The 17,943-nt window shown below is 48.6% G+C and overlaps 1 protein-coding gene across 4 annotated transcripts in view; it reads right to left on the bottom strand.

Annotated features, from left to right (window-relative positions):
- oplah (5-oxoprolinase, ATP-hydrolysing) overlaps positions 1–17,943 on the bottom strand; it is a 72,229-nt gene that overhangs the window by 42,928 nt on the left and 11,358 nt on the right. For all 4 annotated transcript variants that reach the window (XM_052016812.1, XM_052016815.1, XM_052016814.1 and 1 more), the window contains exons 4-9: positions 14,413–14,527; positions 11,900–12,023; positions 9,754–9,949; positions 8,503–8,668; positions 6,470–6,608; positions 1,889–1,956 (exon numbers count right to left, since the gene is read on the bottom strand). In XM_052016812.1, the coding sequence (XP_051872772.1) occupies positions 1,889–1,956; positions 6,470–6,608; positions 8,503–8,668; positions 9,754–9,949; positions 11,900–12,023; positions 14,413–14,527 (808 nt within the window). The remainder of the gene's footprint in view (positions 1–1,888; positions 1,957–6,469; positions 6,609–8,502; positions 8,669–9,753; positions 9,950–11,899; positions 12,024–14,412; positions 14,528–17,943) is intronic.

Genomic DNA, 17,943 nt, shown 5'->3' with positions numbered 1-17,943 from the left:
GGACTGTTCAATAGTCTTATAACAGCGGGGTAGAAGCTGTCCTTGAGCCTGGTGGTACGTGCTTTCAGGCTTTTGTATCTTCTGCCCGACGAGAGGGGGGAGAAGAGAGAATGTCCGGGGTGGGTGGGGTCTTTGATTATGCCGGCTGCTTTACCGAGGCAGCGAGAAGTGTAGACAGAGTCCATGGAGGGGAGGCTGGTTTCCATGATGTGCTGAGCTGTGTCCACAACTCTCTGCAGTAAGGCCCTATATAATTGCAGTATTTCACTATTCGTAGAACACAGAACAGTACAGCACAGGAACAGGTCCTTCGGCCCATCACGCGACGCCAAATTAAACTAAATCCCTCCTGCCTGCACATGATCCACATCCCTCTGTTCCCCGCACATTCATGTGTCTATCTAAAAGCATCTTGAACACCACTGCCTTGGCAGCCCGTTACAGGCACCCACCACTCTCTGTGTAAAAAAAACTTACCCCACATGTCCCCTTTAAACTTCCCCCCTCTCACCTTAAAGTTATGCCCTCGTGTCTACTCCTGTAAGCATTTCATCTAAGAAAGACCATTTACTATTGGGCTTCCCAATGGATTGCTCTACCTGCATGTTGACTTTGAGTAAATTATGTACAAGGACACATATGTCTTTTTGAACACTGACAGTATCCAATCTCTCAGCACTTAAGAAATACTTTGCTGTTCTATGATGTGCACCAATGTGGATAATTTCACATCTTTCCACATTATGTTGTATCTGCCATGTTCTTGCCCATGAATCTGCTAGTGAAACTCCAGCTCTCCTGAAGAGCTGCAGTGTGGTGCCCACAACTGGACTCATAGAACATACAACAGTACAGCACAGGAACAGGCCCTTCGGCCCACAATGATGTGCTGAACTAATTAAACGTAATTAAACGCCTAACTGAACTGATCCCTTCTGCCTACACAGTGTCCATATCCCTCCATTCTCCGCACAGTCATGTGCCTAAGAGCGCTTGAACTCCTCTATCGTATCTGCCTCCACCACCAACTCTGGCAGCACATTCCAGGCACTCACCTCTCTCTGTGTAAAAAAACTTGCCCCACACATCTCCTTTGAACTTTCCCCCTCTCACCTTAAATGCACGCCCTCTAATCCAGGCAGCATCCTGGTGAACCTCTTCTGCACCCTCTCCAAAGCCTCCACATCCTTCCTGTAATGGGGTGACCAGAATTGAATGCAATACTCCAGGTGTGGCCTAACTAGAGTTTTATAAACCTGCAACATAACTTCCCGACTCTTGACTGCAGTGTGGTGCCCAGAACTGGACTCATAGCACATCAAACAGTACAGCACAGGAACAGGCCCTTTGGCCCACAATGATGTGCTGAACTAATTACACTAGTAATTAAATGCCTAGGCAAGCATGCCATAGGCCTTCTTCACCACCCAATCAACCTGTGCAGCCACTTTAAGGGAGCTATGGACTTGGACCCCCAGATCCCGCTGCACATCAACACTGCTAAGGGTCCCGTCATTAACAGTGTACTGTCCCTTTCCATTTGATCTCCCAAAGTGCAACACCTCACACTTGGCCAGATTAAACTCCATCTGCCATTTCTCCACCCATATCTGCTACCGATCTGTATCCTGCTGCATCCTTTGGCAATCTTACAGTCCACAACACCACCAATGTTTGCATTGTCTGCAAACTTCCTAACCTACCCATCTACATTTTCACCCAGGTCATTTATATATGTATATCAAGAACTCAACGTTGCAGTGAAGAAATTTTATAAATGCTCAGCCCAGGCAGTGTGACCAGCCACTGTAAGCTCATGGCTAGCATCCAGCAGGTGAACAGTGACTGGTGGATGATGCTGACTTTGGTCGGTGTTTGAGTTACTGACCTTTCCTGTAGCATGCAGGCCCTGGGTCAGCTCCAGCCGACTCCGGACCCACGGCAAACAGTCCTGACCTAGAAGAGGAAACGTGCGAGAGTCAGCAACGTGGAGAGGGCCGTTCTTGGCAGTCTGTGATGTATTACAGTAATGCCTAACCGAACGCATTTCATCATTCTGCTGTTTTGCACTCATCGTTGTATTTAGACCATAGAACAGTACAGCACAATACAGGCCCTTCGGCCCACAATGTTGTGCCGACCTTTAAACCTCACCCAAGACTATCTAAGCCCTTCCTCCCACATATCCCTCTATTTTAAATTCCTCCATGTGCTTATCTAGTAATCTCTTGAATTTGACCAATGTACCTGCCTCCACCACTGCCCCAGGCAGCACATTCCATACCCCAACCACTCTCTGGGTGAAAAACCTTCCTCTGATATCTCCCTTGAACTTCCCACCCATTACTTTAAAGCCATGCCCTCTTGCATTGAGCATTGGTGCCCTGGGAAAGAGGCGCTGGCTGTCCACTCTATCTATTCCTCTTAATATTTTGAACACTATTTATTTCTGTATTTATCATTACCGTATATACTTTTACTCTGTGAGCTCTTAAGGAATTTCATTGCACCATCACCACAGACAATCTGAATGTGGCCCAAGCCCTAGTACATTTTTTTATCTTCTATCCTACATAACCCAACAAAATAACCCTATCCCATCGGCCTGGGCTCAGGTAGCCAGGCTCTACAGAAAGAACCGCTTGCGGTGCAACTTGCCTCTCCTGGACGGTCAGTCAGCCCTGTCACCTCCCACACCGCTGAACCTTGGTGCATTTACTTATGAAGAGCCGGCCTGGCCTGGCTCGATCTGTGCTGATTCCAGGCACCTGTAAGGCAGGTCCTGCCGGCTCAGGCTGGGCACCAGGCTCTGGATCTTGGGTTTGTGTCTCACCAACCCAACATAGTCTTATATCCTCTGAGCGTCTAGTAACAGCTCCAATATGAAATTCTCATACTTGCATTGTCTCTCCAGGGCATTGCCCATCTCCGTGACCTCACGGCTCTTCCCGGTCTGATCTGCTGACCATCCCTGAATGTCATTGCTTCACCACAGGTGGCCATGCCTTCTGCTGCCCGAGTCCTCACCTCTGGGATTCCCTTCCAGAACCTCTCCGCTCTTGCCCTTCCTTTGAGCTGCTCTTTAAAACCTGACTCTTCAACCAAGCCAGTAGTCATAGAGTCATACAGCACGGAAACAGGCCCTTCAGCCCAACTGGTCCATGCTGACCAAGATTCCCAGCTAACTAGTCCCACTTGCCCGTGTTTGGCCCATATCTCTCTAAACCTTTCCTATCCATGTACCTTTTAAATGTTGTTAATGTACCTGCCTCAACCACTTCCTCTTGCCACTCATTCTGTATACTGACCACCTTCTGGGTGAAAAAGTTGCCCCTCAGGTTCCTATTAAATCTCTCCCCCCTCACCTTAAACCTATGCCCTCTAGTTCTTGATTCCTCAACCCTGGGAAACAGACTGAGTGTATTCACCCTATCTATGCCCCTCATAATTTTATACACCTCTATAAGATTCTCTTATGGCCCAATGAAACAAGTCCCAATCTGCTCAACCTCTCTCCATAACTGTCCCTCGAGTCCTGGCGACATCCTTGTAAATCTCCTCTGCTCTCTCTCTAGCTTAATGGCATCTTTCCCATAGCAGGGTGACCACAATATTCCAAATGCTGCCTCATCAATGTTTTGTACAACTGCAACATAACAAGCCAGCTCCTATACTCAATGTCCTGACTGATTAAGCCCAGCAGGTCAAAAGCTTTCTTCACCATCCTGTCTACCTGCAGTGTCACTATCAGGGAACCATGTACCTGTACTCTTAGGTCCTTCTGTTCTACAAGTCTCATTTCTAGACTCATGCATTAATATCTTTTGTGGCTTGGTGTCAGGTTTTATTTGGAAACTCCTTTGGCATAGTTGACCACATTGAAGGTGTGGTAGAAAGACAAGTTTCTGTTATCAGTGCTTTGCTTGACTCTAAATCACCAGCACACTCCCACCGGGACATTAGATCACTGTGTACTTCCGTGCTACAGGAAGCGGGGAAAATCCCCAACAGCGCACTGCAGGCTACTCCCATAGCATTGCCCAACACGCCCCCAACCACCAGGAGAGTAAAGAGCGGCAGTTACTAGGGGCGACCAACACTCGCGGCTTTCCCTCCAGGTCACACACCATCCTGAATTGGAAATACATCACCGATCCTTCTCACTGGGTCTAAATCCTGGAACTCCCTCCCCAGTGGCACCATGGGAGCACCTTCACCAGAAGGACTGCAGGAGGCGCTCACCTCCACCTTCTCGAGGGGTGATTAGGGAAGGGCAATAAATGCCGACCCTGCCGATCACACCCAGATCCCAATAAAACGCCTGAATAAAATAATGATCTGAGAGAGTGGATTTTTTTAAGTGGGACCTTGAACATTTCTTCAATGAAGCAACACACAATCTGCTGGAGGAACTCAGTGGGTCGAGCAGCATCCGTGGGAGGGAAAGGAATTGTTGATTTTTCAGGACAATTCCTTTCCTCCTGCAGGTGCTGCTCAACCTGCTGAGTTCCTCCAGCAGGTTACTTGTTGTTCCAGATTCCGCAGTCTCTGGTGTCTCCATGTCCTCAATCAGCTCCACTTCTGTTTGTTTGTTTAGTTTGTTTATTCTTTATTTGTCATTGTACTGTTGCAACAACAACACAATGAGATTACCATGGCACTCCCTTGCCTAATAAAAACCAAAACAGTAAATTGGTAAGAGCAATTATAACTATAAAATAAAACAAACATACTTACACAAATATAAAGTATAAAAAAAAGGCGCTGTGCAAATGAACCGTGATAATAATGATAATCAGCAGCATATCAATATCAATATATTAAATATCACCATGATGAGTCCAGCCGGTAAAGGGGGGGAGACATAGTATGTATGTGTATGTATGTATAGGAGGTGTCAGTCCATGTTCAACAATTTAACGGCTTTGGGAAAAAAGCTATGTTTCAGTCTTGTAGTGTGCGCATGTATTGTCCTGTATCGCCTACCAGAGGGGAGTAGTTTAAAAATGTAGTGAGGAAGGTGAGCTGGTTCTCGAATAATGTTTAAAGCCCTGCTCCGACATCGAGCCTGATAGATGTCCTCCATCGCTGGTAACCGAGTCCCAATAATGTTTTGGGCCATCTTGATGACCCTCTGCAAAGCCTTCTGCTCCTTCCTAGCGCAGCTGGCATACCAAGCAGTAATGCTGTATGTCATGATGCTCTCCACTGCACACCGGTAGAAGTTCACCAGAATGTTCTGAGACAGTCTGGCTCTCCTCAATTTCCTCAAAAAAAAATTCTCCCCTCTGCACCCAGAGCCCAACATCACTTTGTAAGTTCCTGCTACCACCTACCACACTCCTGAGCCTCCAAGCATGTGTCACCCACAGACTTTGACACCCAGCTCTACGTCCCTCTTATGATGGTCCTTGGTATGGATGGTGGCGGCTGAGGGTACTGTGCAGAATCCTGGGGACCACTTCCAGTCACACTCCCTCAACCATTATCCCATCCGACCGCCAACCCCAGTCACCGGGTCTCCTCCGGCCCCACAGATCGCATTCTTGCTGTTAATCTGTTCGGCCACTGGGGCTATAGGACATCACACATAGCAAGTAGAAGCAGGAACCATCCAGTCCCTCAAGCCTGCCCCCATTCAGTAAGGTCACAGTCAATCCTCTTCCTTGTCCACTTTCCCCTCTGGTCCCTATATCCCCACTTCTTTTCCTGTCCAGGCTTGATTATACTTGACAACTCATCAGCCACAGACATCTGAGGCAAAGAATTGAAAAGGTTCACAGTCTTCTGAGTAAATAAAATCCTCCTCCGCTCAATTCATAGAACAGGCCCTTCAGCCCACCATGTCTGTGCAAACCAAGAGGCCAATTTAAACTAATCCCATCTGCCTGCACGTGGATTGTAACCCTCTGTTCCCTGCCTGATCCTGTGCCTGTCCAAATGCCTCTTAAACACTGCTGTTGTATCTGCTTCCACTACCTCCCTTGGAAGCATGATTCAATTGCCAACTCTTATTCTGATTCTGTGCCCCTGGTTCTAAGTGTCTCCGGTCTAAGAAACCAGTCTCCCTGTTCTATACCCTGTAAAAATGTTTTGTACATTTCAATGAGATCACCCCTCATTCTCTTCAACTCCACCACATATAGGCCATTCTCTCCCTACAAGATACCAACACTCACCAGCTGCATGAATCTGACCTGCATAACTGGCAAAGTACTGTAGGACAGAGAGAGACCAAGGGACATTGAATTGTAACATGACATCCCAACTCCTATACTCAATATTCTGACTGAAAGCAGGTGTGTGTCACCTTCTTCAACACCCTGTCTACCTGTACTGCCACTTTCAGTGAACTATGCACCTGTATCCCCTAGGTCTCTCTCTCTTTTTATTTCCCAGGACTCGCCTTGGAGACGGAGGAGGGTAGCATGGAGCCAGGGGTGGGAGTGGGCTTCACGTCCCAGCTTACCTGAAGGAAAGGACAGAGCCTCCACCTGCTGCCACCGTGTTGATGTCGAGCTGGGGCGCCTGGATGGTGATCCCTGCGGTCGTGGCTTCGAACACATGCTCAAACTCGCCGGCGTATCGGCTCACGTCCGTCGATGTGCCTGAGGGGGATGGGGGGAAACGCAAGCAGAAGAAATAAAAGGAGGGTTTGCTGTGGGATGGGGGATGGGGGAAACCACAATCAGACATCACTGAGCCTGGCCGGGGTGAGCCCCGCCACCAACTCGGAACAAATCAGGGTCTCATGTAGCCCCCATTACTGAGGGGATGTCCCTCCACACTGTGCAGGATGCTTCAGCGTAATCCCAGCACTAGGGGACAGGATAATCCCAAGGAAAGGGTGCATGGGACAATTCCAAGGAGAGGGAACACGGGATAATCCCAGGGGGAGAAATATGGGATTATCTCTGTACTCCGTGTGGTGTCAGCAGACCTTTATGTAATCACAGCTGAAATGTCTCACTCTCCTCAAATCCTCTTGCAGTAAGACTGACATACAGCTGGCCTTCCAAAGTGCTTACACGTTAACTTTCAGTGTGTAAGGACATCCGAGTCCCCTGAATATCAACACCCTTCAATCTAAAAAAAAACAATTCACTTTTCTATTCTTTTTACCAAAGTAAATGACCCGGTATGTTTTCACCTTCCATGTCTCCATCCATTCATCTAGACTAAGTACTGCCGGAGCTTCTCTGCAGCCTCCTCACAACTCAAACTGACAGCCTCAGATCAGCAGTAAATCAGGATAGATCACACTTGGTCCTGTTGTCCATTTCTGGGATAATCCCAGTGAGAGGGAATGGGATATATTCAAGGGAGAGGTACATTGGATCATGATAACCTTAGGGAGAGAATATGGGATAATTTCGTTGGGGGGGGTAGGAATATGTGAACATGGACTAATTCCAGGTGGGAAGACACTTTGGAAAACAGTTTAATCCCAGGGGAAAAGGTAGGTGGGAACAGGGAATAATTCCAGGGAAAGGAAACACGGGATAGTGCCAGGAGGAGAGTAGATGTCAACAGAAGATAATCCCAGGGACGGGGTAATCCTGTAGTTTAGGTAGACTCATAGGGTCATAGAGTAATACAGAATGGAAACAGGCCCTTTGGCCCAACTGGTCCATGCTGACCACGGCATGCTCCCTGCTAGTCCCAGTTGCCCGCGTTCAGCCCATAACCCTCCAAGCCCCTCCCCTCTGTGTACCTATCCAAATCCCTCTTAAATGTTGCAATTGTACCCGCCTCGACCACCTCCTCTGGCAGCTCATTCCAGGTACTCACGACCCTCTGTGTAAAGAAATTACCTCTCAGGTCTCTTTTAAATCTCTCCCCTCTTATCTTGTGTCTGAGCCCTCTAGTTATGGACTCCCCAACCCTGGGGAAAAGACAATGACCGTCCACCTTATCCATACCCCTCATGATTTTATAAACTTCTCTGAGGTCACCCCTCATACTCCTACACTCCAGGGAATACCCACCCGGGTCATTCTCTCTTCTCTCCTCTCCCATCAGGTAGAAGATACAGGAGCCTGAGGGCACATACTACCAGGCTCAAGGACAGCTTCTATCCCACGGTGATAAGACTACTGAACGGTTCCCTTATACGATGAGATGGACTCTCGACCTCATGATCTACCTTGTTATGACCTTGCACCTGATTGTCTCCCTGCAATGCACTTCCCTGTAGCTGTGACACTTTATTTTGTACTCTGTTATTGTTTTTTTACCTGTACTACCTCAATGCACTCTGTACTAACTCAATGTATCTGCACTGTGTAATGAATGATCCGTACGGACAGTATGCAAGACAAGTGGCAATAATAAATCAATTCCAATACCAATAAAGATCCAGCGTGGCCAACCTCTCCCAATAACTCAGGCCCTCTAGTCCAGGCAGATTCCCCGTAAGTCTCTTCTGCACCCCCTCCACTTTGACAATGCCTTTCCTATAACAGGGAACAGGGAATAATCCCAGGCACTTGTGACACTCACCGCCCATGTCGAAGCCGATGACGGGCTCCGCTCCACCCTCTCCGTCCGTGGTGACTGCGTAGCCCACAACCCCTCCGGCTGGCCCAGAGAGGATGGCCCGAGACCCGTTAAACTTGTCCATGGGGGTCAGCCCGCCGTCCGACTGCATGAAGAGAACCCGCACGTCCTGGAGTGGAAGAGCATGCAGTGTGAGAGGGCCCTCCTGGGCCTCGAGAGGATCCCATTCCGTCCTCGATCAATGTCTCATCCCCCCAACGTACCCCCAACGTCCAGCCACCGAAACTACTGTTGGCACGGATGAGTTGGAGCTGGTTCCTGCAGACAGACAAACACACACACATACAGCAACACACACACACACACACACACACACACACAGCAACCTACACACACATACAGCAACACAAGCACACATGTACCCCAACACACACACACCCCAATACACACACATACCCCAACACGCACACAGCAACACACACATACAGCTACACACACACATTCACACACAAATGAATCCATATTCACATGAATGCATACATGCACTCCCTGGCACACACATTCGTATACACACACACACTCACCCACACACATATGCACATACACCTATACACATGCATAGCCCCACCACAAACCCATACATATCCACACAAACAGCCCACACATAAACTGCAACCCACATACACAAATGAATCCATGTCCACATGCATGCACACATACACTCCCATGCACACATACACATGAATGTGCACACCCACACATGCACACACTGATGCACAGCATCCCCCACCCACCTACTCACCCACAACTGCACGTAGTTATTCAGCCACCCACACACACACGCACAGAGTGATAGAGCTATTGCCTCACAGTTGCTGTGACCAGGCTTTGACCCTGATCTCCGGCACTGTGTGGAGTCTCCCCCAGGTGCTCCCACACCCCAAAGACGTGCCAGTAAGCCACCTGGCTTCTGTAAATGACCCCTAGTGTAGGCAAGTGGGAAAATAAATGGAAGGGGAGTTGATTAGCACATGAGAGGACAGGTTACAGGGCTACTGGGAAATAAGGAGGTGGGAATAGGGTTGCTCTGGGTGGGCACCATGGTCGGCATGGACTCGTTGGGCTGAAGGGCCTGTATCCATGCTGTATTGCTCTATGACTCTGCTGGGAGGTGGCACAGACTTGATGGGCTGAATGGCCTCATTGTGTCAAGGTAAGTAAACCTATCTTTAATGAAGGAGTTCCCAATATTACCTTGAGAGTGTCCTGGAAGCCCCCACAGAAGCCGCTGATGTACTTCCTAATGCAGGGGGTGAGGTAGGCATCAGCACACGCTGTGTAGCCACGGGGCACCACCCGGATCATGGGCATCACTTCCGAGGACAGGGAGACGTGCAGGAAGCCCAGCTCTCTTGCCAGCTCCCCAACTTGCTGCTCGTGCTTGGACCACCTGGAGTGAGAAAATAACCCACAGAGCGCCAAAATTATACCTCAGGGCACGAGCAAGGCAAGGGAGCGTTCACAAACACGGAGATTGGGTCTAGAGTACACCTAAAACAATGTTCTAGAACCACAGGGCAGGATCCAGAACAGGCATAGAACATGGAACACAGAACAACACAGGAAGAGGCCCTTCGGCCCACAACGTCTGTGCCGAACATGATGCCAAATTAAACTAAATCTCTTCTGCCTGCACGTGATCCACATCCCTCCATTCCCTGCATATTCACGTGTCTAACAGCCTCTTAGACACCACTATCGTATCTGCTTCCACCACCACCCCTGGCAGTGTATTTCAGGCACCCACCGCTCTCTGTGTAAAAAACTTGCCCCATACACCTCCTTCAAACTTACCCCCTCTTGTATTAGACATTTCCACCCTGGGAAAAAGACTCTACCCTATCTACGTCTGTCATCATTCCCCTCAGCCTCCAACACTCCAGAGAAAACAACCCAAGGTTGTCCAACCTCTCCTATAGCTCATGCCCTCTAATCCAGGCAGCATCCTGGTGAACCTCTTCTGCACCCTCTCCAAAGCCTCCACATCCTTCCAGTAATGGGGCGACCAGAACTGCACACAACACTCCAAGTGCGGCCTAACCAAAGTTTTATACAGCTGCAACATGACTTCCTTACTCTTATACTCAGTGCCCCGACCTATGAAGGCAAGCATGCTGTACGCCTCCTTTACCAACCTATCTACTTGCATGGTCACTTTCAGGGAGCCATGGAATTGGATTCCAAGATCCCTCTGTACATCAACACTGTTAAGAGTCCTGCCATTAACTGTGTACTGTCCTCTTACATTTGATCTCCCAAAGTGCAACACCTCACATTTGGATTAAACTCCATCTGCCATTTCTCCGCCCTAATCTGCAACTGATCTATATTCCGCTGTATCCTTTGGCAATCTTCTACACTATCCACAATACCACAGATCGTTGTATCACCTGCAAACTTACTAACCCACCCATCTACACTGGACCCCAAGATCCCTTTGTACATCAACTAGGAGCTACCTGTTGAAGTCAAAAGCCGTTTACTTAGCTCACCATCAATGTTATTAACACATCACTGAAGTACTAAAAGAGATGGGTTTTCTAGATCACCGTTGGGGGTATAATTGCATGGTGGTTATGATCCTAGTCTCATGCTAACAGGCATTCTGGACAATGAGTTCAAAACCCACCACGGTAGCTTTTTCCCAGGGCGACACTGGCTAACACAAGGGGACATAATTTTAAGGTGAGTGGAGGAAGATATAAGGGGGATGTGAAGGGTATGTTTATACACAGTGAGTGGTGGGTGTGTGGAACGCACTGCCGGCAGAGGTTGTGGGGGCAGATACATTAGGGACATTTAAGAGACTCTTAGATAGACACACGAGTGATAGAGAAATGGAGGACTATGCGGGAGGGAAGGGTTAGATAGATCTTAGAGCGGGATAAAATGTTGGCACATTGTGGGCCAAAGGGCCTGTACTGTGCTGTAGTGTTCAATGTTCCAGCTGGGGAATTTAAATCTGAAATAAAATAGCTTGTCTCGGTCATGGGATCACAAAGCTGAGTTGTTGCAGAAACTCATCTAGTTCACTGACGTCCATCAGGGGTCGAAATCTGCCCTCCTTACCCACTCATATGCGTCTCCTCACATGGTTGACGTACTCCCCAGTTCAGGGGCAATTAGGGATGAACAGTAAATGCTGGCATTGCCGGTGAATGTACTGAGATGAAGGAGATAGCCAGGGTTCACACCTAACAGTGCCTCTGACAACAGGAGGGGACTTACTGGAATAAGAATCGCACAAGTGAGTGACACAGTGGGAGTGAGAGGGGGTCCGACGCAGCCTAATCGCACTGCAAGGGGTTGGAGGGGGACACAAAAATGCTGACGGCCTCACGTGTAGGAATGCAACAGCACCACAGCAAGGCTACGGATGCCTCTTGACAGGACGGCTTTCAGCTTGATCTCCAGCTGTACCAAGTCCACGCTCCTCCAGACCTCCACACGGTCCCCTGTGGATCCTGTGAAACACCAAGAGGTAGCTGGTATTCTCACAAAATAACACATACATTTTTTTCATTGAGCCTTTAACATGATTAATAAATAGTCCCAAGGGCTTTACAGGAGAGAGTTGCAAACAACAATCGAGAGGGAGGCATGTGAGGAGATATTGGAATTGGTTTATTATTGTTACATGTAGGGAGGTACAGTGAAGAACTTGTCTTGCATACCCTTCATACAGATCAATTCATTACACAGTGCACTGAGGTAATACAGGGTAAAACAGTAAAAGAATGCAGAATAAAGTGTCACAGCTACAGAGAAAGCGCAGTGCGGGCAGACAATAAGGTGCAAGGTCATAACGAGGTAGATTGTGAGGTCAAGGGTCCATGATACCAGAGCAGGTGACCATAGGCTCATTCTAAGAGGCTGGATTTAGAGAATGTTATAAGGAGTGATGGAATTCCGAAGCTCAGGGGTCAGGCAGCTGAGGGCACAAGTGCCAGTGGTGGAGCGGTTAAATTTGAGTTTGATCAGAATGGGAGGGATGCAGAGATCTCAGAAGGTCTAGGGTTGTAGGAGAAAGGGAGGGACAGCGTTCCAGAAACAAGGCATTGCGAGTGTGGATCTAGTGCGGTCAGAGAGCCAGGGCTGATGGGCAAACGGGCCTTGGAGCAAGTTAGAACACAAGTAGCAGAGGTTTTTTAAAATGTATTCATTTGTCAGGGTGGGCCTTTGCAAAGGTGGGGGGATGAGTCACCTTCCTGAACTGTTGTAACCGTTCTGGGGAGGGTACAGGGATAGAGTTCCAGGATTTAGACCCAGTGACAACAAAGGAATGGAGACACAAGAGATACAGATGCTGGAACCTGGAGCAACAACCGACCTGCTGGAGGAACTCAGCAGGTCGAGCAGTGTCTGTGGGGGGGGGGGGCGGAGGGATTGTTAACGTTTTGGGTCGAGACTCTACCTCACAGGACTGAGACTGTAGAGGGGAGATGGCCAGTATACAGAGGCAAGAGGGAGGGGTGATATAGGAGCCCGAGGGGATTGGTGGACAGGAGGGGTGAAGGATGACAGACAGGTTGATCCAGGTAGGGGATGTGAAGGGCTGCAGTTGGGAGACAAGCAGGTGGATAATGGATGGAGAGAGAGGGGGGGGGGGGGCAGATGAAGTGAGGAGGGGAGGGTGGAGACGGCTGTTGCAGGGAGATAAGCAGGGATAAATAGGGCTACCGGTGCTGGACTCTGATAAGTCAAGGAGGTGGGAATGGGAACCACTGGGGAGAGGTGTATGGCAGATGGGACCAGAACCAGATGTAGGAGGGGGGTGAGGCAGCACCTGTGGAGGAAATGGAATGGTCAACATTCCGAGTCAAGGTCCTGCATCAGGATGGTGTGTAACTTGGAGGGGAATCTGCAGGTGGTGGTGTTCCCCTGCACTTGTTGCCCCTAACAAGTTATACAGCACTGAAACAGGCCCTTCGGCCCAACTGGTCCATGCCGACCAAGATTCCCATCCAAGCTAGACCCATTTGCCAGTGGTTGGCCCATATCCCTCTCAACCTTTCCTATCCATGTACCTATCCAACTGTCTTTTAAATGTTGTTAATGTACCTGCCTCAACCACTTCCTCTGGCAGCTCGTTCCATATACGGACCACCCTCTGGGTGAAAAAGTTGCCCCTCAGGTTCCTACTAACTCTCTCCCCTCTCACCTTAAACCCGTGCCCTCCAGTTCTTGATTCCCCAACCATGGGAAATAGACTGAGTGCATTCACTGTCTCTATGCCCCACATGATTTTAGTTCTCAGTGAAGATCAGCTTTAGGAGTCAAAATGTGAGGAGGTGTCTGACGACAGACTCTTAAGGATCAGGGCATTGAAATCCCAAGGGGTCGGGATGAGAAGGTAGAAGACCAGGACTCTGAGGGTTCTCCATGCACTCTTTTGAATAGAACCTAGAACGGTACAGCACAGGAACAGGCCCTTCAGTCCACAATGTCCATGCCAGCCATGATGCCAGTTTTAACTGCACATCTGCCTGCACATGGTCCGTGTCCCTCCACTCCCTGCCCGTTCACGGGTCTGTCAAAATGCCTCTTAAATGTTGCTTTTGTATCTGCTTCCACCGCCTCCCCTGGCAGCCCATTCCAGGCACCTACACGCTCTGTGTAAAAAATAATGCGGTAGGATCAGGAGCCTGGGCCACATGTGCACTCCTCAGATGAAGGCAATAGAATTTATATTTCAAAAAGAAAATATTTGAAAATGCTGAAGTAACTTGTTGAACAAAGGGCAGGAGTTGGGAGCCAAGGGAAGATTTCAGACAGTGATATCCCACACAGGCTGATGTTAAATTCCAGGATCCTGCTCAAGATGATCGACATGCAGAGTGTGAGATAACCTACCAGTGACAACCTCCAGTCCGCCCCACTTAGTCAGCTGGCAGCCCGTCTGTTGCAAAACTACTCGCTCCTCAACTTCAATCACCTCCTCGTACAGCACCTCAGGCATCACGATCTCCTACAGGGGAGGGGGAGAGCATCAAAGACAGAACATGTGTGAGAGAGAGAGAGAGAGAGAGAGGTTGAGCAAGACAGAGTGAAGGAGAGAGACATTGTGTCTATGAAAGAGTGAGAGAGTGAGGGGTGAGAGAGAGCGAAATAAAGGGTTAAAGAATATTAGAGATATTGTGATTTTTGTGATTTTTATAAACGACCTGGATGAGGAAGTGGAGGGGTGGGTTAGTAAGTTCCTGGATGACGCAAAGGTTGGGGGTGTTGTGGATAGTTTGGAGGTTACAGAGGGACATAGATAGGATGCAGAGTTGGGCTGAGAAGTGGCAGATGCAGTTCAACCCAGATAAGTGTGAACTGGTTCATTTTGGTAGGTCAAATATGATGGCAGAATATAGTATTAATGGTAGGACTCTTGGCAGTGTGGAGGATCAGAGGGATCTTGGGGTCCGAGTCCATAGGACGCTCAAAGCGGCTGCACAGGTTGACTCAGTGGTGAAGAAGGCATACGGTGTATTGTCCTCCATCAATCGTGGAATTGAATTTAGGAGCCGAGAGATAATGTTGCAGCTATATAGGTCCCTGGTCAGACCCCACTTGGAGTACTGTGCTCAGTTCTGGTCACCTCACTACAGGAAGGATGAGGAAGCCATAGAAAGGGCGAAGAGGAGATTTACATGGATGCTGCCTGGAATGCGGAGCATGCCTTATGAAAGCAGGTTGAGGGAACTTGGCCTTTTCTCCTTAGAGCGATGGAGGATGAGGGGGGACCTGATAGAGGTATATAAGATGATGAGAGGTATTGATTGGGTAGATAGTCAGAGGTTTCTCCCCAGGGCTGAAATGGTGGCCACAAGAGGACACAGGTTTAAAGTGCTGGGGAGTAGGTATAGAGCAGATGTCAAGGGTAAGTTTTTTACTCAGAGAATGGTGAGTGCGTGGAACGGGCTGCCGGCAACGGTGGTGGAGGCGGATACGATAGGGTCTTTTAAGAAACTGTTGGATAGGTACATGGAGCTGAGAAAAATAGAGGGATATGGGTAAGCCTAGTAATTTCTAGGGTAGGGACATGTTTGGCACAGCTTTGTGGGCTGAAGGGCCTGAATTGTGCTGTAGGTTTACTATGTTTCTACAAATAGTGAGATGCAGAGAGAGACAGTTCCTTTCCCCCCCACAGAAGCTGCCTGACCCACTGAGTTACTCCAGCAGATTGTGTGTTGCTCCAGATTCCAGGGTCTGCAGTCTCTGGTGTCTGTTTCCAGCCTGTCCTGTTTTCCAGCATGTCCAACTTGTAGCTTCCACCTCTGGCTGTTTCCCTATCAGAGGGCAGTGAGTCTTTGCAAATTCCCCTCCTAAAGGGTGTGGAAGCAGAGTCCTGGAAGATTCTTAAGGCAGCAGGAGATGATTCTTGATAAGCAAGGGTGGGGAGCAGGGTGATCGGAATGAGGAACATAGTACGGTGTACAGCACAGCAACAGGCCCTCCGGCCCACAATGTCTGTGCCGACCATGACGGCAATTTAAACTGTTCATCTGCCTGTACATGATCTCTATCTCTCAATTCCCTGCCTGTTCATGCGTCTGTCTAAATGCCTCTTAAGCATTACTATCATATCTGCTGCCACCACTTCCCCTGGCAGTGCATATCAGGCACATACCACTCTGTGCAAAACAACTTGCCCCGTAAATCTCCTTTAAACTTTCCCCCCTCACCTTAAAGCTATACCCTCAAGTATTTGACATTTCCACCCTGGGAAAAAGTCTCTCACTGTCTATCTGTGCCTCTCATAATTTTACAAACTTCTATTAGGTCTCCTCTCAGCCTCCAATACTCCACAGAAAACAATCCAAGTTTGTCCAACCTCTCCTTATGCCCTCTAATCCAGGCAGCATCCTGGTGAACCTCTTCTGCACCCTCTCCAAAGCCTCCACATCCTTCCAGTAATGGGGCGATCAGAAATGCACACAATACTCCAAATGTGACCTAATCGGATCGGCCACAATCTTACTAAGTGGTGGAGCAGGGTTGAGGGGCTGAATTGACCTACTCCTGCTCCTAACTCATTTGTATGTGTGCTGATGAAAGGTCGTGGCCCAAAATTTTAACTATCCTCAGATACTGCCTGACCTGCTGGGTATTCCCAGCATTTTCTGTTTTTATTTCAGGCTTCTGGCATCTACAGGTCCCTTTGGCTGTCTGAATCTTTTTGTTCAAAGTCATTTTAACTTCATGTGTTGGCCAAAATTGCTTTTTAAGGTGGTATCTTGCACTATATGTTTCCTTGGAATGCACAGACTGCTCTACAAGGAGACATCATGAACGATGGGAGGAGTGGCCGCCTTCTATGCATAATCCATGATCCTATGTGTGTTGTCCTATTTCTTTGGAAGTTCCTGTGTTAACAGCTTGAATTGGTTCAAGTGGGCAGGCACGGTAGTGTTGTGGTTAGCGTAACACTATTACAGCACCAGCGACCCGGGTTCAATTCCGGCCACTGTCTGTAAGGAGTTTGTACATTCTCCCTGTGTCTGCGTGGGTTTCCTCCGGGTGCTCCGGTTTCCCCCCACATTCCAAAGACGTACGGGTTAGGAAGTTGTGGGCATGCTATGTTGGTGCCGGAAGTGTGGTGACACTTGCGGGCTGCCCCCAGAACACTCTACACAAAAAGTTGTATGTGTTTCGATGTACATGTGACTAATAAAGAAACCTCATATTAAGTACGTTCCCCATTGTCTCATCACTATTCACAGTTCCAATCCTTGCTTCCTCTGGCATGATTCCCCTTGTCAAAACATGTTGTCAGAACCTTATCACACAATGGTGACAGAAGAGACGGCAGACACTGGAATCTGGAGAAAACAATCTGCTGGGGGAGCTCAGCAGGTCAGAAGGAATTGTCAAAACTGCATCAGGACTGAGAGTGGAGGGTGTGATAGCAGTATAAAGAGGAGATGGGGGCTGATGAGACAGGGCCAAGCTGATTGACAGCAGATTACTTAGAACATAGAACAGTACAGTACAGGAACAGGCCCTTCTGAACTAATTAAATTAGTAATTAAACGCCTAACTAAACTAATCCCTTCTGCCTACACAATGTTCATATCCCTCCATCCTCTGCACATCCATGTGCCTATCTGAGCCTCTTAAATGCCTCCATCGTATCTGCCTCCACCCCCACCCTTGGCAGCACATTCCAGGCACCCACCACTCTCTGTGTAAAGAAACCTGCCCCACACACCTCCTTTGAACTTACCCCCTCTCACCTTAAATGCATGCCCTCTAGTATTTGTTGCTCCTTATTGCAATATGGATACTCTGCCAGAAATTCCCTAACTGCCAGGTTAGTCATGAATTAATCATTCTGCTTCACCCCCTCTCTTACACATTGTTTCTCCCTCTCTCTTTCACGCTGTGTCTTTCTCT

This window comes from Pristis pectinata, chromosome 5 (assembly GCF_009764475.1).
Source record: "Pristis pectinata isolate sPriPec2 chromosome 5, sPriPec2.1.pri, whole genome shotgun sequence".
NCBI lineage: Eukaryota > Metazoa > Chordata > Chondrichthyes > Rhinopristiformes > Pristidae > Pristis > Pristis pectinata.
The sequence above is the reverse complement of the archived record's forward strand: the minus strand, read 5'-3'. Positions and strand labels throughout refer to the sequence as shown.